The sequence below is a fragment of the Epinephelus fuscoguttatus genome, linkage group LG17, assembly GCF_011397635.1.
Source record: "Epinephelus fuscoguttatus linkage group LG17, E.fuscoguttatus.final_Chr_v1".
Classification (NCBI taxonomy): Eukaryota; Metazoa; Chordata; class Actinopteri; order Perciformes; family Serranidae; genus Epinephelus; species Epinephelus fuscoguttatus.
Window position 1 is genome coordinate 11,843,979 of NC_064768.1, and position 21,469 is coordinate 11,865,447.

A 21,469-nucleotide genomic window follows, 5' to 3' on the forward strand; every position below is an offset into this window, starting at 1 on the left:
GGCAGTGCCCCATAGTGACGGATAAAATCACATGGACTGTGGGATTCGTTAGTACTGATGCTCTAAAATTAGTGCTGAAAGAGGCAGGTGTAGATTGTTAAAAGGAACAATATTTTGTGATCTTGTTAGCAGCAAAAAGAATACTCTTGTTGTAGAGAAGTTCTTAGATAAAGGTTTGTATTTGGTCTGGTTATTCATACTATCCAACCAACTTCTTGGTCCCCCTTTGGTGTTTACAGCCCATAGTATGTGCATTAATGTTTAGCTTCACCTTGAGATGAATAATGCTCCACTTTTCCTTTAGTTATGTGTCCTCTCCAAAAGTTTCCCCAAACCAGTATAAACAACTTACAGACTTTCAGCAAACTTTAGACTTTTTAATGTCAGTCAAGTTCTCTGATCTTGTGGAAAACACATCTGCAACCTGCTTTTCAGATTGCATTGTGATGTGGGGACGACAGAGGTTTCTATTCAGTCATTTTTTCCCCTCTTAGATTAACTTGCCAGCATTTCTGTATCTTTTTGCTCCTCAATGCATAATAATGTTGTGAGCAAAGCCCCAAAACAGCCCATAAATTCATCAGTAACCCTGCTGCCTGCAAGCTGTGGTAACAGTTTATAATAACCATCATTAATAAATGGTAAATTATTAGTTAATGAAACTTTAGTTAATAGTTACTTTACTGTTAACAAATAATGGAATGATAATTAATGATGTAATGCCATAATTTTTGTCAACAGTTTATTAGTGCACACATTTTAAATTTTGTATATATCAGTTAAATATATCTATATATTATATATAAATAATTTGTAAATGATTACCAAATGGTTTGTTAAGTATCTAGAAACATTATTTTATTGGCCATAAGGTATTACAATCATCAGTTGCACATAATTACTAACTAAAGTTTAATTAACTGTTAATTTACCGGTTATTAATGATGGTTATCATAAAGTGTTACCCATTACCATTATTATTATTGAATTATATGACTGACTTTAACTTTCAGATTTGAATTGTACACTTCTAACATCATTCTCTTCTTGTTCTTTTATGATGATCTCATTTTCATCTTACTATTGAGTCCTCTGGTGTTACTGGGGAATTCATTAAAACATTAGCGATGGCAGGATCACCTCACTGTCATATAATACACTCCCAATTCCCTTTCCTCTCACACCTCAGTCAGATTTACCTACAGTATATATATAACACAAAGAACAGTTCTGTGTTTGCCTTTTTCCTTTCAGAGCAGCTGGCCAGACAGTCACATGGCGTGACATCTACATAATAATCAACACCACACTGACACACCTCATTTTATACCATATAAGTAATGTAAAGTCTAACAACCCCCGGTTTTACTGCATGATTACTCATACTGGGTTTTCTGTCTGTTTACGCAAGGCATTATAAATAAATCGTAACTACAGAGCATCATGTTGAAAATTATAACCTGCAGCAGCTTATACGCTGAGCCGTCATGGTCAGCTAGATGGATGGGGACACCACTAGTGATTGAGAAACAACTGGAGTTTTGTTTACGCTTTTTGATTTTGAAATTGGTTTTATATTTAGCTTTTTGTATGATGCCATTTTGGAGATCTTATGTTCATTATTTCATCATCTCCGGCCTCTGAAAAAACTATCACCTTTGTGTATTCTTAGAAATGCAAGGAGACTCAAATATTGAGACAGGAAGTTGGCGTACAGATGAATTTGTGCGTCCGTGTGTGTTAATCTGTGGTTAGTATCACACATCCCTCTTGCTCTGTCTAACAATGTGGTTGTTGTGTAAAGGTGAGAGGTGAGGGGTCAAGGTGTCAGCTGGAGTGTGTGCCTGGTATTTGGCACAGCTGTACCAAAAGAGGAAAGGGCATGCTCACATATACACACACTGAAATTGTTACATAGAGCATCCAAGACAGAAAGCCTCGGAAAGGAAATAAAGGTTTTCCTCTGAAGTGAACCTCACACAAGTCTGCATGACAGTATGACCCAGGGCTCAGAGGGCTGACTTTATGGCTGTGGCTGTGCATGGAATTTACTCAGGTTTCAACTTAGAGGCATATGCATGATATTTAGATCACCCAGGATTGTATTTTGATTTATTTTTTCAGCCTGAGCTGTCCATGGTGTACCTTGCCTCTGACTCAGTGCCTGCTGGTATTGCCATCAGCCCAAAGAATGAGTAAAAAATGGATGGATGGGATATGATAATCATATACTACCCCCTCATTCCCTTATTGCTATTATTAAATCGTTTGGAGCTGTTCAGTGTTTCATGATGGCTTAATGAGAAACCAAACGAGCTGAATCCATTTTCAGTACAACGCTCTCGACCAGTGGCTCTGATTCTGATGTGTCAGGTGTATACAGGGTCTAAACTGTGTGTTCAGGTGCTTCAACTCAGACAGAGGAGGTGTGTGTTTTCTGTGAGTCAAGTTGTTTACTTGACTTTGTTGTTAGCTGACAGAGTGTACAGACTCTGCTTCAGTTACTTGTTCAGTAATTATTAGCATTGTTTATCCCTCACTCCTGCGAGCATGTCTATTTGTATTGTGTATCTACATGTAAACACCTCTGTGTGTGTGTGTGTGTGTGTGTGTGTGTGTGTGTGTGTGTGTGTGTGTGTGCGCGCGCGTGCGCGCGCGCGCGCAGCATCATGTGGTTCCAGCCCTTCAACAGACTGTACACTCTGTTTATAGTGTTGCCTGTCACCAAGTTAATTAAATCTGTTTCAGCTCCATCTAGTGGCAGCTGAGGTGAACTGCAGTAACAGGCACACTGCTGAAAACTATCACAGTTTTTGCAGCCCACCTTATTTCACAGTGTGACTACCAACCAGGGTATCACATATGTTTTCTATCAGGTTGTATTAAGCTAGTGGTCTGCATGTTTGGTCAGTTGTGGATGTGTGGAGCAGAGTGGGTTAGAGTATTACAGTAATAGGATTGTTCAGCTCTGGGGCACCTGTATATTCACCCCATGGTACATTGCTCCACTATACACCAAACACCATATCATTATTTCAGATGATTTTACACCAGTTTCAGTTATTTACATACTGACTCAATGAAAGGATTAAACACTTGGGCAGATTTGAATCAAATTACGTAAGAATTTATTTGAGGTTCAGTTAAGTCAATCCTGTGTTTTTTAATTTCTGATGTGGTGGTATTTATTGAGCATCAGCAATATAGTGTAACTGTACTGATAGCTGCTTTTAACCACTGGAAAGACTTTTTTTTTTTTACTTATACAGACAAGATTTCGGACTTAGATATGGCTGCACACCCAGAGTTTAGTTTAGTTTAGCTTTTAACCTGTTAAAATAAATAGGCCTAATTTTTTTTTTTTTTTTTTAAATAATAATAGTAACCGAAGATTCTGAAAGGAAAGATCAGGGGTATTTGTACAAGATTCAGTATGTGAGAAAAATATTATATTGAATTAAAGAAGTATTTCACTGCTGGAAAGACTGTATTTTCATAAAACTGGACTGTCTATGCAGTAGAAAGATGCAAATACTTTTGAAATTAGTGCTACCTGACCCGAGAAAGCAGAGGAAAAAGGGCTGTAGCATTTGATTTTGCTCAAGAAGTAGAGAACCTACAACTACCAGAATGCACTGCATCGCATTGACCAATAAACGCTACCGCTTGTGGGTGACGTAATGCAAACCTGGACGTGCAACACAGGAAACAATATGGGGGCTGGCGGGTAACAAACAATCTCAAATTAGATAATGATAAGCTAAAATGTGTTTCTGAAAACAATTTCGGTGAGAAACAGGCAATGCGGTAACAAAATCTTGCTTTGTATTTGCTTTATACAGCTTAGTTTTACCATTTGATCAGTTTTTTCCACCTGCATTTTACAACAAAAAATGTTGTCTTCCAGCCACACAGTGTACTAAAATATGTTTCTTAAGAAATGTTTGCAAGGAATAGGCAATATAGGGCAGAATTTTGGTTTATATTTGATCAGCACTGCCTTGTTTGTTTAATCTGAGCTCAGTCTGAGTTTGAGATAGCGAGAGAGAGAGGGGTGGGTCTCTCTCTGGCCCCCCTGTGCAGCTGTCAGTAGGGATAACTGTACAGGCTACTGTAATCTTTACCTACAGCACCGGTTGTAACTGCTCTCACGTGACAGGGAGCCCTGTTTCCTGTCTTAATGACAGCAGTGTAATTGTCCTGCCTTTACATCAAAAGGCAGCGGCCATCTGTGAGCGTTTATGGTAAGAAGGACTGATGGAGCAGGCAGAGGGAGAAGAAAGAAAGTAAAGACTAAGAGGTTGTTCACCCTGGCTTTCTGTTTTTCTACCTTGTCTAGTTTCATATTTGCCATCCTTCGTCTCACAAGGTGTTGGTGCAGTTTCCCCTGCCCAGGCTGTGTGAGTGTGTACCTCTGTGGCCCCAGGTGTTATTTTTGTGGGTGTGTTTTTGTCGTGATTGTGGTCCTCCAGGCAGGAAGGGCCCCGGCTGCAGATGTGAGCTGGGCAGGCAGCGGGGAACAGAGCGCCACATTGTACTGAGCGTACTGGGGGTAGCTCGGGCTGCAATTTGATCCAGTGTCCTGCCATCACAGAACCATGCTGTCTACTGTCACTGCCTGACCCCCCCCCCAAAACACACAATCCACCTTTGCCTGAACTTCTCCTTTCCTCTCCCTCTCATTGCCCTCCCTTTTCTCCTACCTCTACCTCTTTCTCATTCCCAGCATTCCTGTGCAGATGTGCAAAAGCCTTGAAAAGTATGGTGGAAAAAAAATCAATGTCCCCTCTCAGGTCTTGGAAAGTCTAAAAAGTTTGAAAATCTGTCAACTAGTAAGGCTGCAGCTAACAATTTTCATTGTTGATTAATCTGTTGATTATTTTCTTGATTAATCAGTTAGTTGTTTGGTCTATAAAATGTCCACAAAAAATGTTTGTGTTTCCCTAAGCCCAAGATGAAGTCTTCAAATCCCCAAGCTAAAGATATTCAATATACTGTCACAGAGGAGTAAAGAAACCACAAAATATTTACATTTAAGAAGCTGGAATCAGAGAATTTTAATTTTCCTTTCCTGAGAAATTACTCAGACTGATGAATGCATTATCAGATTAGTTGGCGATTAATAGCTGACAACTGATCGATTAATTGTCACAGCTCAAAGTCAGCTCAAAGCTACAAAGTCTTAAAAAGCATGAAACCATGTCTATGTATGAATCTTCCTGTTTTTTGTTTTGTTGTTGTTTATTATTGAAGATAACATAACATGTCATGGACTAACATACTTATAAAAATCTCAAGACGTTAAGGTCTGGAAAAAAGTATTGAATTTTAAATCAGGAACCAGAATATTCCACTTTCATCCATCTCAGTGTTCATTGCTTTCTCTCCATGTGTTTTCATTTCTGTTTTCACCTGTCTCAATTTTCCACTTTCACTAACTAATCTCTGTTCATATCCCCCTTAAAGCAGCTGGTTTTAAGGAAGTTTATGTTTTGGATGGTTAATGTAGCATCACAATACCACTCAACTGAACTCCTCCTTTCCCTCCTCCTTACATATTGCTTATACAGCCTTTTCCTTCTTATTCAATTTCTTCCTCTTACCCTCCCTCCTCTCCACCTTTCTCCCTCTGGTGTAGAGTGACGTTAATGGACTGTGGTCTAGACACCCAGAAGCAATATTAACGCACCATTTGGTCTGTCTGAATAAATATTACCATCTGTGGGCCTGTTTGACTAACTGTTAACTCTAAAACACTGGGTGTCACCTAAACACAGTTACCACTGATGGGATCAGTGTGATTTTTAGGCAAAACACAAGGAAACTTCACATTAGAACCCAATATAAAGCATCATAAGTGGCTTCACATGAAGGTGGCTTTATAATGCAGTGGTACAAGGTTGTCACATTCATGCATGTCTGTTTTGGCTTTATATGTTTGACAAGAGCTGTTAGATTAATGTTAATGTGCATGCACAACACAGCTCCTTACTAGGTACTAGGTACTAGGTGATACCAAGAGTGGTCTCAGTGGTGATGGGCTCCCTTATTGTGTCAGAGTTGGTGCCATGCTGTGATATGCTCTGTTGTACTTTAAACATGCTGAGGGGTGCATGACTTCTGCATAAAAAAGATGCCTCTGAAAGCGTGTGTAAATTACAGTTTATTAATGTAGCTGTTGAATGAAAAATGAAAACAACTTCAAAGGCTGCATGGCAAGAGGGCTTGGTTGTTATCTTTTCATCAGAGCTGTCGTTTTTACACAAGCAATGCATCACTGCCACTATAAATTTATTTTGAGAAGTGCCACAGCAGGGCTGGCTGTAACTGACTTTAATTGGCTGTTAACAGCAAAGTTAGCTCTCTGGTGCACCTCAGGCACAGGACGCTAGCCAAGACTGAGGGAGGATAACAGTTCAGGAAAATGTGAACACTGGGTGTTGTTGAAGACTCTAACTTTATAGGTACCTCGCTTCAAAACCATAGGGCCCCGTGGAGATATTGTAACTGTCTAAGGTAGACTTCGTAATTACATATGATTTTGGTTCTCAGGCTGCAAAATATTTCCAACGTGTATGCATGCCTTCTGTTTTGAAACCTTGGCAGAAATTGTGCCATGCATATTTGTCATTCCATCATGAGTTAGACAGCAGGGTACACAGCAGCTCAGCTTGGGAGAAGTTACATAAAAGGAATCTTCTTGGTGAACAAAACATTGAACATTTCACCAGAAACACATGAAATAATTAATTTTTGGAACAACCAGTTAGCTCACTAAGCATCACTTGAACATGTAGCTGACAAAGCTATACAGTACACAGTACAGTATACAGCAAGACTGAGCAATTCTCGTAGAAATTCTCGATTTATAGCAAGACGGTGCAAGTCAGCTCGTGTGAGTAATTAGATATCCGCCTTTTCTAGGATTTAATGCCTACTGTGTTGAAATAAGCGCTGGCATAAATGTCAAACTAACTGTAAATTATGTTTTTGCTTTTCAGTTAATTCAAAGTGTTTGTCTCCAAAACAGTAAAACTTATAATTTAATGTATATATGTATATATGTGTATATATATATAGTGAGAGAGAGAGAGAGAGAGAGAGAGAGAGAGAGAGCTCTGACTGTGTCTTTGATTTTCCTCCTGTATTTGTAGTGTTGCTGCTTTTGATTCCATCTGCTTTTTAGTAGCTCATGTAGGGAAATTAATTCTAACATAAGTAATGTGGTTGCTTTTATCCAAAATGTCTTATGTCTGAAGGGGTCATAAAGGAAATCCCAAATTTAGAGCCTTGCTTTTCAGACTGAAGCGCACAAACTGACGTAGTGCCTTTGAGCAATGTGAGAGAGCCGACATGATAAACCACAGTGCAGACTGAGGGTGGAGAAACAGACTGGTTGACCTCAGTGTGTGAAAGTGGAGACAGGATGAGAGACTGGTGATGGTACAGTGTTTGTGTGTGTGCATTCCTGTGTATGTGTTTGTGTGATGTTAGAATGTAAACTCTATGTCTAGTGTGTGCGGCATATACACCTGCAATTCTTGTGTGTGTGTCATACGAAACTGCGTGTGTACCCTCACACAACTATTCATTTGACTCTATCACGTCAACAGCCACTTGTTTCAGTTGCTTGATAAATGTGAGCAGAATAGAGGGCACTGTCTCCGCTCTGATTTAAACTGAGCTTTACTGTACCTGCCCTGCAGTGGTTCATATACGTGACTTGGACAGTGGCCAGTGTGCTCAAACACAGTGCTTCCTTTCTTACAATATACCTAAATGTACAGTGGCAGCCATTGTGGACGCCCCCTGTACCTGCTCCTATATCGCATTAGTGCTGCAAGAACATTTAAGATTATTTGCAAGATTAAGTTTTTTGATCCTCATGGCAAAGTTAAGTCTCTGCAGCTGCAAAGAATCACAATGAAAGATAAAACCGTCCTCTATTTTGGATTTAGCAACATTGCACAAGTAAAGGTGTGAGCTTTAAAAGGTCTCCTTCACATGATTTCTATACAGCCTATAGGATGATCAGCCATCTGAAAAGCTGTTGGAGAGAATGACATAATATGTTTAAGCCTGTTGTAGCGTAATTATTAATAACAGAAATAACAGTTCTTATCTACATAACCTGTACACCCACCTCTACATCTACTTAAAGTGAAAAATGAAAACCAGAGAGTAGGGTGTTCTGTCCAGAGAAAGCTGAACTCAGAGTTAGATATTGTATCTGGTTTGAAAGCATTACAGGCACAGAAATTAGTGAGTGTGTGTAATTTATAGGGGTCTAAATCACAACTTTCATCACGCTATGATATTATGGCAATCCTTTGGACGACAATGCGATATTTGTTGATATTACAAAATCTGATTCAATACGATTTCGATCCAATTAAATTTAAGGGCCTGCAACTGATATGGGATGATGTCATTAAATATCCACATGGTCTTGTTTTTGGCTGCTTGCCATTGTCTGCCTGGCACTAAGCTGCTAGCACTGTTGGAATGTTTAGGAAGGTCTGCTTGGTGACACAGATGTGCCATGTCACAAAATCAAAAATAAAGGTATATCTTAAAGATGATGATGTACCTATATCAGTGTTTTCACTTTGCATTGATGATAATGGATCATTGATAATTGAATTGATATATTGATTCACATTGATGTATTGTGACACCCATATTAATTTACTGATGTAACAATCTGGAAGTTTCAGCTTTGACATTTCACATGTTTATTTATTGCATTGAGCTGCTGTGTCAAATAGGGCAACTTTTCTAATGAGTTGCTTGTTAAAAAAAAAAAAAAAGTAAATGTAATGACACTTTCCTTCCTCTCTTCCTCAGACCCAGTGGATGTGTTGCGGGCTCTGCAGGTTCCCTCTCTCCCTGAGGGCGTGAAGAAAGTCCCCGGCTTCTGCACATCCCGTCGCTCCAGCAGCCCCGACCATGCTTACCGCATCACCAAGAAGGCCCAGATCTCCGCCCCCACCAAGCAGCTTTTCTCAGGTAGGCTTCAACAGGACTGGAGATCAGGTTGTTGAGCTCAGCGCCTCAGTTCCTGGCCTGCGGCTTGAGCGTGCCGGCTCACTGTTGACTCTGCTCGTCAAACACACAAACCCCTGCTTGTAAATGGTAATAGATAACATGAGCCTTCGGCTTGACATTATCAAACAGCAAATGTTAGAAAACCTTGTTCCCAATCGCTAGCTCTGACAAGTTGAAAGGAAAGTGACACTTAGCTTGCAAAATACTGATATGTAGCATGGCTTCTCCTCTGATAACCCTCATTTCATTGTAGCCATTATGCTGATGGAAACAGTGAAAATGCTCAACCATGGTGTTTACTGCTAATATTGCTATTGATATATCAGTAGCATTTTAAGAACACCAGACAAACTTGATTTTCATTGCAGTGGGTCTTTAATATTGAATTCAAACAATGCCATAATTATTTTGGTTTACAAAATTGTTTTACACCAAAGCACTTGATTGAATAGTTGGGCTTTGTTATTTCTTACTGTTTCCTCTTTAATCTTCAAATTTAACTTTTTTTTGCCATAATTAGCTACAATATTGCCAATGCAGTTAGTAAAAGGTGTACAATACACAAGATCAGGCGTATTCAGATTGGTATGGCCATAAACAAGTATGTAAGTCTCTTTTAAAGAAAAAAAGAGAACAAATTGTAGGCCATGCGTGTTACTTCTTAGTATACTATAATGACATTTTTAAAAATCTATTTATTGTTATAACTGTTTTTTCCTCAGGTTCAAGCTGTGCTCAAGTTAATGTCATAGGTCTGATAGTGTCTCAAATTTTAGTATATGTATTTGAGTTTTATTTAGGTACAGAACCTGTTCCTAACTACAAAACTTCTTGAATATAAATAAAAAATCTATATATATGTATTGTTTTTTTCTCAGACTTCTTAACATTCCTGTGTGATACCAGCACCACAGTACACCTGGGATGTGCTTAATATTTAATATATCTATGCTGAACTTCAAAGTGCAGAAACCTATAATTAGAGTTGCAGGTTGCTAGTTATTGTTGCCATTGTTTGGTTGTATTTTAAATGGAGCTCTCAGGAGTTAAGTTAGGCAGTGGTGCCCCATGCTAGATTGCTCACGGATATAAAGTATAATTATGTGTTGCAGTGCAGGAGCTGAGTCAAGCTTTGTGTGAGAGCCATAACAAATTAACTTAAGAATACTGTCTGACACCCTGGAGTGAGGAGCGTAAAGAGAAAGTAGCACTTATGTGGTTGTGAAGAAATCCTCAAAAGACAAAGCTGATTTTCAACTCATTTTCTGAGGTTTAGCTTTCCTCCACCAGCTGTGCCCAACTGTTATTATGTGTCCTCATCATCTATGCCAGCTTTATATATTGTGATATTCTGTAATCAGTTGATCCTGATACAGATCTTTTACTTTAATCACTTTAAGCTCATCATTGGTGTCATTTTCACAGCTTTTATCCATCTCTCATCCTGCACTACTTCTTTATTCTTTTGTCTTGCTTCCCCAGCCACAACTTGGCTGTCCTACTTGAAACTTATTTGATTAGTTTTCTCTTTATTCACCTTCACTTTATCTCCAGCTTCCCTTCTTTTCCATCATAAATAAATCCTCTGGTGCACGTCAGTCAACTTATAGCGCGGCTTTTCTTTGCCTCCCTTCTCCATTACTTTTTCTTGTCCTAGAATACCCACAAGCCAGTCTTGAAATGACTCTTGGTCTTACCCTTTCTAATTGTCTCTCTCCTCCCATCCCTCCTTTCCCTCTTCAATAGGTCGATTCCCAGAGAACTTCTCCATCATGGCTCTGGTTAAGGCCCAGGCTGGTCTCCAGGCCTTCCTCCTCTCCATCTACAGTGAGCAGGGCATCCAGCAGCTGGGCATTGAAATGGGACGCTCACCTGTTTTCCTCTACGAGGACCAGAATGGCAAGCCAGCCCCTGAGGACTACCCACTGTTCAAAGGCGTCAACCTGGCTGATGGCAAGTCAGTAACCAGCAACAACCAGTCTGTGACTGGTTGAGATGATGGGGTCATGGGGGTGTGACGGGTTGGGAGTGTTATGTGTGTGTGAGTGTTGGTGGGAGCGTATATGATAAGAGGGTTTTTAAAATGGCTTGTAGTCACAGTACACATTTATTCGTCTTCTGTTCCTCTTCCTCATCTCTAGGTGGCATCGCATCGCTATCTCTGTTTCAAAGAAAAATGTGACACTGCTGCTGGACTGCAAGAAGAAGATGACCCGCCCCTTGCCCCGTGGCAACAACGCAGAGGTTGACACCAATGGCATTACAGTCTTTGGAGCCCGTCTGCTCGATGAGGAGGTTTTCCAGGTGAGGACCTTTTTAAACTGTAACTTTATCCCTATGTCTGAGCGTAACTCCACCCACTGCATCATTCTGAAAAATGCTGAAAAAGTGGGGAAGAGGCTGAGAGGTGGGGCAGAGGCGTGAGGGGAGGGGTGGATGTGTGAGGCAGGAGTTGTTTAGGGGGCGTTAAAATTTTTAAATTTCATGACAGTTGATTCTATGTCAGCAGTGGCCTTGCAAGGTTCAAAAACAACATTAGATGGACCGTTGAGCCCTTTTTCAGCCCATGAAATGCAGATTTTTTATAAATTTGGTAAGAATTGTCAATATTAACACCAAACATTAATGTATTTCCTTACAGTACAGTCATATCATTTAGTTTATGGCTCAAAAACACATTTAAGTGAGCAGTGTTTCTTTAAGCATAGCCCGCAAGAGAAAAGTATGCAATTATTTGTTGGATCTCTGCTTTCTGGTTAAGAGACCGTTAGTACCCTCTTCTGTAGCAGTCTGTAACTACAAAGTCTGAACAGGCAATATATATTTGCTGATGCTCTGGTACGGCTTTCCATTAATTTATTTGAAAGTGGAAACACATAAGTACTTAACATACTATAAAAGTTATTATAGAACCCTATAATTTTTGTTGATCTATGTTTTTTTCCACAGGGAGATATCCAGCAACTGCTGATCGCCTCCAACCCCCAGGCTGCCTATGACTTCTGTGAACACTACAGCCCTGACTGTGACTCCCCACTGCCCAAGACCCAGGCTCAGGACCCCAACACATATGTGAGTAACACCACCACAACATGAGTTCATAGACTTTTAAAATCAACATTTGCTTTTCCACCACATATGAAACTATTAGCAAACAATTCACCTTCTTAGTGAATAATTCTTTTGACTTCCCACAGGCTACAATAACTAGTCTTCTTTTTTCATTCACACTCTTTCACCTCTTAATGAGGTTACTGCAAGATGAGAGCCTAGTTGTTCGCACAAATCCCATACAAGATCACTGAGTACCATCATCAGTCACAGGGCGGATAACCTTAGACTTTAAACATTATGCTAACACAGCTCATTCAAAAAAAACTGTAGGCTCATCTGTAGCTCCGGTAAAGCAGACCCAAACAGAATCTGTGGACTTTGTTTTCATTTTCTGTGGCACTTTTTAAAAGTTATTTCTCTTGCAGAAGGGAAACTATTCACTGGATGAGAATAGTCTAAGGCAATGTTTTTTCTTAAAGTGAATGGAAAATATCATACAATCAAGGAAAGATATGAAGGAGAAATGTTAAGAATTTAGAAAAGGTCAACCAGCGTTCTAAAATAAAAATTCAGGGACCAAATCATTGCAGAATGGTTTTCCTTATCTAAATGACTGCTTTTACATGCACACTGATATTCCACCCCTATTCTAAATTTGATACAGGTTATGTAAACAGCATTTACAGTCTGGATAATATGAATAAGGCCTTATTCCAAATGCAGCATTTTCTGATTTAAACATGTCAGATACTCTGGTATTATTCAGGTTTTATGAACCTTTTGTGGAGATTTATACAGTGTATTGGAATGATGTGTCTCAGCTGGGGTTTGTACCGCAGATTGCAACACACAGCCTCTTGCCTGTTTACAGTCAGCTCTGTGTATTGTCATGGATGCATTGTACACAAACCAGCTACCCAAAACTTCGAAAGGCTGACAGAGAGATGCATGCCTTAAAGAAATTCCCACAAAGAGAAACACGCCCACTTTAAGACATTATGAGGAACTTGGATATCAACAGGTTTTTGGACATGCGCAAATATCACAGTGCCAGTTTTTTCAGGAAGGTGGTTGAAAGAAATGAAAGAGGGAGGCTGTGTTTGCATGCTCGAAAAAGCCTGCCACCGGTGGACTTTGAAAAAATCCCATTTCGATGCAACGAAGCAAAATGACACAAGCAGCGGCAGCCGTTCCACCTTTTGACGTTATCAACAACATGTTAGTGCACCTTATCAGTAATATGCATAGCTGTGTGGAACGGGAATATTAGTGGAATATTAACTTTTTTTTACCATGTAAACAGCTTTGCAGAAATGTTGTTTTAATAAGGGTAAAAACCAGAATATTGTGTGCATGTAAATGTAGTCAGTGATAGTCACATGTACCCTACAAGGGAGATTGGAAATGGACTGAAGCACATTTTTGTATGAATAGAACTGAGAGAATTCATCCAGCTACACTACATGAAAAAATGGTCTGATAGTAAAAACGAAGTCCACACTAAATGCACCAGTCCTCTGAAAATGAAAGAAGAGCCTTCAGGTTCAGTTTGGGTCATCTGAAAATGTCATCAAAGTGCTGCTCTCCCTTTCTGTCTTCCTCACGCATCCCTGTCATCAGCAACAGTTTGTATCCATCCACTTTCCTCCTCACCTCCTCAGTCTGTGTGTCCCTGAGGTAACTAAAGACAAGCAGAGGCATTATCATATCATACCTTTCCACAACTCAGCCTCTAAAAACGGGCACATTTCCATCACTTCATTCACTTTGCACTGGAGAAACATAAGCTTGAATTGTAACAGCACAGAATTTGGTACCTCTTTTTTTCTGCAATGGAACACAGAAAGGTAGGGGAAAGAGGATGATACAAGCCAACGTGTCTTTCCCTATTTTTGTCCCCATGGATTGAAAGAAAGAGAACTTGTTCAATATATAAAACATGAAAATGAAGTTAAATTCTGATTGGTTTTCTGGTTAAATAGAGACATATAAGCATTTGGCATGAAGATGGCTTAAGGTGGAGCCTCTTTGCTTACTGAGACTGGTTGTACACATCACATACATTTTAAGCTATGCCTCATTCTTTTTCTGTCAAAAACATACTGATATTTGGGAGCTGACAGTTCCCTGACACCAGCAAATGATTTTCATCTGCATTCATCCATCCAAAGTACACGATCTTTGTTTTACAAGCCTGCATGCTGAATCAGCCAATACAACAACTGTATCAGTCACTGTACAAAGCTCCAGCACTTTGCGTCCCAAACCCTGTCATGTTGATGCTGTTGAAATGACTGCTTCCTGAATGAATATAAATCAGTGTGGTTGTATTCATTGGCTTAACCTGTTGCTTTATTTTTTGCTGTTTTCTCATTCATCAAGGTGGTCTGCGTATTTCATCAACATCTTTGAATCAGCAGCACAGACTACCTCTGATGAATGGAAAATTTAAAGCTTAGCATTTTTAATGTTATCCCCTTTGCTGTCTCTCGCTGTCTACCACCATGTTTTATTTTTTCCCCTCCTGCTGCTTCACTCCACATTCACCCCTTTTCTTCTTTACCTTTATTTATCCTTCTGCGCCCTCTGCAAACCCTTTCCACCTCTCCTTGGAAATCCACTCTCCCCCTTTTCATGCATTCCTCACCTTCCATTCCTCTTGCGTTCGTGTCTCCTCTGCCAACCCATCCCTTGCTCTGTCCTTCCCATCTTTCAATCCTTCCCCATCTCTCTCAGTACTTTGATGAGGAGCAGGATGACCATGAATACCCCTATTATTATGAGGACACAACAGGCATTCCCTCCTCCTCTGCGTCCCCCTCTCCCCAACCTGGGGCCCCCAGTCAACAGGTAAAGAGGGAGCACGAGAGAGGGAAAACACGAGCGGGGTTTGTGGAAGGGAAGGAGAATGAGAGAGAGAGGTATTAAAGCAGAGGTATAATTCATAATATAGGTTTAGCTTGCTAAATATTTAAAAGTCAACTACATTTTCATTACATATTTACCTGACATATTTGTTTGAAAATCTACATTTTCACCTGTAGCATTCCATATGCCTCTCTCATCCCTCATCACTCCAAACCTCCTTTGTTTTTAATTCACTTTTTACTTTCTCCTTAATCCACATTGTCCTCTCATACATCCATCTCATTTTCCAGCGTCTTCCTCACACAGGATTAACTTCTCCTTATGATTTTTTTTGTCTTCATGTCATTTACATGTTGCCATATATGTATGTGTGTTCAGATGTGGCCAAGTGGGGGCACTGGGGTGGTGTAGGTGCAGCTGTGTTGTTACACACACATGCACACTTTTTCTCACACATCCTTCTCCAGTCTGCACACCTTCTCTATACAGCCCATGCTGTTCCACCCTAAATCGAACCAAAATACCTTCTACCAAACAGAGTGAAGCTTTCTCCGCACATAATGGACTCTACGAGGAAAAAGATGAAAGTTTTGTCACAAAGCAAACAAACTCTGACACCCCCAAGAATGTTCACTGGTGATTTTTTTTGTATAAAAAAATTGTGTCAGTCATGCTATGAGAAAAATCAAATAGGTTGACATTATTAACATGTCATACAATATGGATTTGAGGTTGCTTCATATCATCTCCGATTTTAATTTGTGGATCTGTTGACATTACCATATTAAACCGATGGATTACATAATTATTGGGTGTTTTGTCTTTGATGACAAACTTAGCATGCACACAGGAAACAAATAATAATGTGCCAGAGTAGCCTTTTCTTAAAGGAATACTAAAGCCACAAAATGACCATTTTAAATCAATTAGTCATGTCATGTTACCTTGAATTCCTGAAGGAAACTCTGTTTTTCTCCCATGCCTCCACAGAAAATGGTGAACATATTGATTTATTGATTGACTGGGGGCCACATTTAAGCTGTGCAGTATAATCCAAGTCCTTTTCATTCACTTGTAAACTCAGTATTTCCCCAACACATGCATTTTTTAAGCTTAAATGCGATCGCCAGAAGTAAAAAGCTAACGTTAGGCTTTAACGGACTACATGGCTACTCCACGGTCGCATGACTCTTGACGTCACCGCCACTAAGCTTTCAACTGATTTTGGCCGCTTTATTTTAAAAACATTGTATAATGGGGAAATCGGACTGTTTAAGCTAAATAAGAAGCTGTAATGGCGGACTGCCAGCACTCTCGCCTGTTCGGGGGTGATGACGTTTAATGTCCCCGACAGGGTTTGTAGTCGTATTGAGCAACTTGTTAGCAACTGCCTTTTTTACGACACGTAAAAGCTTCAAAATTCACAAGTAGGGTATTTACTGATGTGTTTTATGTCGTAGAACAAAACCTGAAACTCGCTTAAGCTTTTGTTAACCACAGACCTTATTTGAGGCATTTTACCAAAATCCCATTCAAAAAACGTATCGACTTTTAGACGAGAGAACCGGAAGTGCTAAAAGCGCTAACGGAGTTAGTTTCACTTTCACTGAGAATACAACTGGATAAATGAGAATTGGATTATACTGCGCAAATTGTGTTTTTTAACAGATGTTTTGATATAGTTTTGCTGGTTTTAAATGTGGTCCCCAATCAAAAATGTGTTTTAAATTTTACATCCTTTTTCTGTGGAGGCATGCAAGAAAAGCAGAAGTTTTCATCACAAATTCATGGTATCATGGCATGACTGATTGATATAAAAATGCTTATTTTTGTGGGTGAAGTATTCCTTTGATTTTGTCTTGGTCAAATAGTCTTATTTATGTTGTGTGTAAGATAGATGGGATTTGCCACATGATGGGTGTTTAATTGCTAGGCACAGAACAACATAATTACATTGAAATGCTTTCCTGTGGTTGTTTGAATTATCTGGCACTCATTTTGTGTTGTGATAAACACCACCCATAGGGCTTCACAGCTGAGCACAGAAAAAAAACACAGCTAGATTTGCAAACTGTTTGACCAGGGCATGTGTCTGTACTGTCTTGTTAATTGCATGATTTCTTAATTGCCGTGAAGGATGTCACCGCATGCACTTCTGGGTCATCAGTCTCCATACCAATTTCAACATGGGAACATCAATGCACATGTTTTTGTCTTGGTATATGCATTCATGGTTGTACATCTGACCTTTTGTATGGCATGCATGACATACATGTATGCCACAGTCTGTCTCCCTTATTTCTGTGTTTGTGTTCTGTATCGCATATTCGAGGAGTTTATATTCACAGTGATGGCCTGTTATTCCTTCACACTATATTCCTGGGTGAAATTTTTATTTGTTTACATGTTAATTTGCATGTATTTTCATGATAGCAGCATGAGTAATAAGAATCAATTATGTACTGTTGTTTTCACTTTGTGGTTTTTATGTGACTAACATGCATTTGCATGCTCACCTGGCATCCACACTCATTCTTTTGCATGGCTAAACAGCAATAACTTTCTCAAACATAAACTGTGTCTGTGTGTGTGGGAGAGAGAGAAAGAGAGTGAGCAAAGCAGGTTAGTGCATCAGTGTTGTGTATGTTTTGTGTGTGTGTGTTCAGCACCAGCTTCACCTGACCAGTCAAGCCCTCAGTGCCTCTGCCAAACCACAGGCTCCAGTCTATATTAGCGCAAAGATGCTGCTTTGTCATTTAATATTGGGAATGGCATTACTGGAGAGATCAGCAAAAACTCCTCATCTAAATAACTTGGGTCAAAGACTTGAAATTTCTCAAAATGTGGAGTTTTGTATTAAACTACTGGTATTTTTTTCAGTTATAATTTTGCTTACTGTTTTAAAACTTGTTTTAATCCTTTGCTGTATCCAGTAATGCCTGTACAGTCTCAGTAAATCATCCAAGCCTTGGCCATCTTTATGTCATTGTTTCTCAAAACATCCACTCTTGTCTTTTTCTCTCCTTCTGTCCATCCCTTGTTTGTGCTTTTCACCCCCCTCCCAACCCTTCCATGTATCCTTGTCTTCCTCCACTCTCTTTGTCAATATGCACTTTTACATACTAAACAACATCTCTACCAAACAATTATCTTGGATATGAGAAGAAGGTCAATGGAAAAGCAGCCCCCACTAAATCCACCCCTGTCAAACCAAAACCCGCTCCAGCTAAGCCGGCAAAGACTGGACCATCCAAACTTGTAGTCAAGTTGCCTATGCCCACCAAAGCTCCCAAGTCTGCCACAGCCAAGGCATCCAAAGCAAAACCCACTGCAGTAGAGATCCTCTTGTCTAAGATCAAACCAACAGCAGCGACTAAGCCTAAGCCCACAGCTGCCCCAGCTAAGAACGGCAATGGTAAAGCAGCTGCTGAGAAGAAAGTAAATGGTGCCACTAAAGCCAACGGCAATGGCAATGGAAAAGCAGCTGTAACAAAAACTAATGGCAATGGCAAAGCTACAGCTGATGCCAAGCCTACAGTTCAGGCCAAGGTGAATGGAAATGGCAATGGCAAGGTTGTAGCTGAGAAGAAAGTAAATGGTAATGGAAATGGAAAATCCTCAGCAGAAAAGAAAGCCAATGGAAATGGAAAGGCCACCGTTGTGTCTAAGACTAATGGAAACAGCAACAGCAAAGTTACAGCAGAGAAGAAAGCCAATGAAAATAGCAAAACTACCGTCGAAGTTAAAGAGGTTAAAGTCAAAATCAGTGGCAAAGCTGAGAATAAAGTCAATGGGGAGGCTAAGGCTAATGGCAATGGCAAAGTTATTACTGTGGTAGAAAAGAAAGTTGTGAGTAATGGTGCTGCAAATCAGGCAAAAATTGAAACCACTACAAAAGCAAAGACTGAGAAAGTTGTTAAAGTAGAAAAGATTGAAAAGACTGTGGTCACTGCAGCTAAAACAGCTGCCAAAGTAGAAGCTACTAAGGCACCTAAACCCACAAAAGCATCAAAACCTGAGCCTACAAAACCAGCAAAGGCTGTGGCCACCAAAGCTCCAGCAGCAAAAACTCAAGTAAAGACTGAAGTCAAAGAGGTCACCAAAGTTAAAACTGTCGTCTCGAAAGTCCCTCTGGTCAAGCCAACGGTGAGCAAAGTCGTGAAGACTGTGGTCGAAAAGGTTTCCATCCCGAAGAAAGTAGCTCCATCACCTGCCCCTGTCCAGCCCACTCCGCCCAGACCCACAAAATCCAAGGTGGTGGTGGACATTAATGTCAAATCCCAGCACAAACCATTCCCACCCTTTGGCAAGACTGTGCTGAGTGGAACTGCAGTCCCAGCGAAGAAAATTACCAACGGTTATCAACAGGTACAACAAGAGGGCCCATGATGGGTCAGAATGTCCAGAGTCGTATGTCCCATCTGTCCCATCTGTCTGCCATTTCTTTCCACCATCCAGGGTCTGCAACAACATCCTTGTGAAACTTAATGTTTCAATTTTTTACCACTGTTGGTTTGAAATGTTTGATCTTTCAGTAGATGGCTTGCAGATTTTGAGGTAAATCCTTGATGGTGGACAATCTGGTCTTCAGAATGGAAGTTGGTTCATACCAGCTGGGTGCCTTCTCCTCTGTTTATATATCATATGATCTTTACGATCACTCCAACTTCTCCATATGATATGATACAGCGGTGCACATTGAAGCATGGCTAATTGTATAGTTTCATTGTTCTTCATTTCACTTCATACTCCTAACCTCAAGCTGCTGAACCTGGATCTCAGAACCTGAATATACTCCAGCTCTCCGTATCTTTCTTTTCGGGGGGAAACCATTAACGTACCGGTCAAATGAATGAGCATGGATTTCTATGGCACAAAAACTAAACCTGAGAAAACACAATACTATCACATTCTATACACAAGCAACACAACAAACTTCCTATATCACTCTGCCATTCTGTCTCTGTTTTTTGAAGTACCTGTGTTTTCTCTCTGATACCTGTCTACCTGTCTCTGGCCATATTTTGTATCAAATATGAATAAAGCGGCCTCACAGAATATAGAGACGTTAAATTAAATTCAATGTATAGTCTTCTATGAAGCCGACAAGCTTCGAGGTAGAGAGACATTCTGAAGTTCATGGTTATTAGTGGGTTTTGGAAAATTCATAAAATGGGTTACATTGAATTAACTGAATTATGTTCAGTGAGGCCGTTGATTGGGGTTGTCTCTCTGTTTCCTGGTCTTGGGTGAAACTAAACATCCCAAAGCATCAAGTCATGATGTTTTCATCTTGAGGGATGGATAGGGCTCTCAGTCCACCTTTCAATAAGAGCAGACTTCACCCTTTCACGAATATTGGCTTTGTAAGCTAAAAAAAAAAAAAAAGTGTTCAACAATACAATGGAAAGAAATCTCAGCAAAGTAGTCTCAATGACTCCCTAAATCTTGCATATGGCAAGATTTATAGTTATTGAGCTTCTGAGAGGACCTGAAATTTCTTTTCAAAAATGGATCTCTGCAACTTTAAAAATGTGAGTTGCCAGTAAAAGTTTCTTCGGCAACCACAATTTTATGATGTGTTCCATTTTTTTTTCTACTTTTAACTCATCATCACTTACAAGCAGACTTTGAACTAACCACGCTCTTTCATCAAAATCTGCTTACTTCCTCCCTGCTCCCCAATTCCTGTCAACTTGACCAATCAGGATGTAGATACTGAATATGCCGAGGCTGGCCACACCCCTACAGAGACTGATTATTACTATGAGGAGACGGTGCCCGAGGGTGAGGTGATTGGACAAGAAGAGGTCCCTGTACAGGTAAAAAAGAAAATTACACACTGGTCAGTGACAAGAAGATGAAAAAGTCAAAGAAGACTGATTAATCAGATGAACAGAAATTTTACATCAAATCTCTAGATAGATTTACTTATTTTGCCTAGTAAATATGAAAAAAAACAGACATTACCAGTTAGCATACAGTGACATAAATAAATCATCATCACCAAAGGAAGACGATAGTGTAATACCTGTGTGGTGGTGAGCCCAGTCTTTGTAGTTTAACCACATTGTTTAACCAAGTAGTTACAGTCCTGTGTCTCTCTTTAAACTCTCTAACCAACATCAATGTTTTGTTGGCACCGATGCCAAATGACAAGACATAAGAGAAAATCTTTTTCAAAGAGAATGCACCACATTCATCTGCTTGTATCATCAAACATTTTTACGTGGCTCCCTTTTTCCCTCCTAACAACAAGACTCCTGTTCTCATCTCAAGATCCTTGGTTGATCAGGTTGTGATCTTGACATAAGAACAAAAATCTTGTCAAAAAGGGATCCGCCTAGGAATATTTGATGTGCAGTTTTAACCACAGCAACAAAGGGAGATGAATATAATGCATTCTGGTTTGAGAAGAAAAAATCTTACCGAACTAAAGAATACAGTAGTTGCTGTGGCTTACTTTACAGCCCTAAACTATCAGAATTTGAGAATGACT

General features: G+C 39.8%; 1 protein-coding gene across 1 annotated transcript in view; it reads left to right on the top strand.

The window, feature by feature from the left end:
• col11a2 (collagen, type XI, alpha 2) overlaps positions 1–21,469 on the top strand; it is a 62,117-nt gene that overhangs the window by 7,690 nt on the left and 32,958 nt on the right. Inside the window, exons 2-7 of the mRNA XM_049603037.1 lie at positions 8,848–9,009; positions 10,795–11,005; positions 11,190–11,352; positions 11,998–12,120; positions 14,839–14,952; positions 20,679–20,792. Of these exons, the coding sequence (XP_049458994.1) occupies positions 8,848–9,009; positions 10,795–11,005; positions 11,190–11,352; positions 11,998–12,120; positions 14,839–14,952; positions 20,679–20,792 (887 nt within the window). The remainder of the gene's footprint in view (positions 1–8,847; positions 9,010–10,794; positions 11,006–11,189; positions 11,353–11,997; positions 12,121–14,838; positions 14,953–20,678; positions 20,793–21,469) is intronic.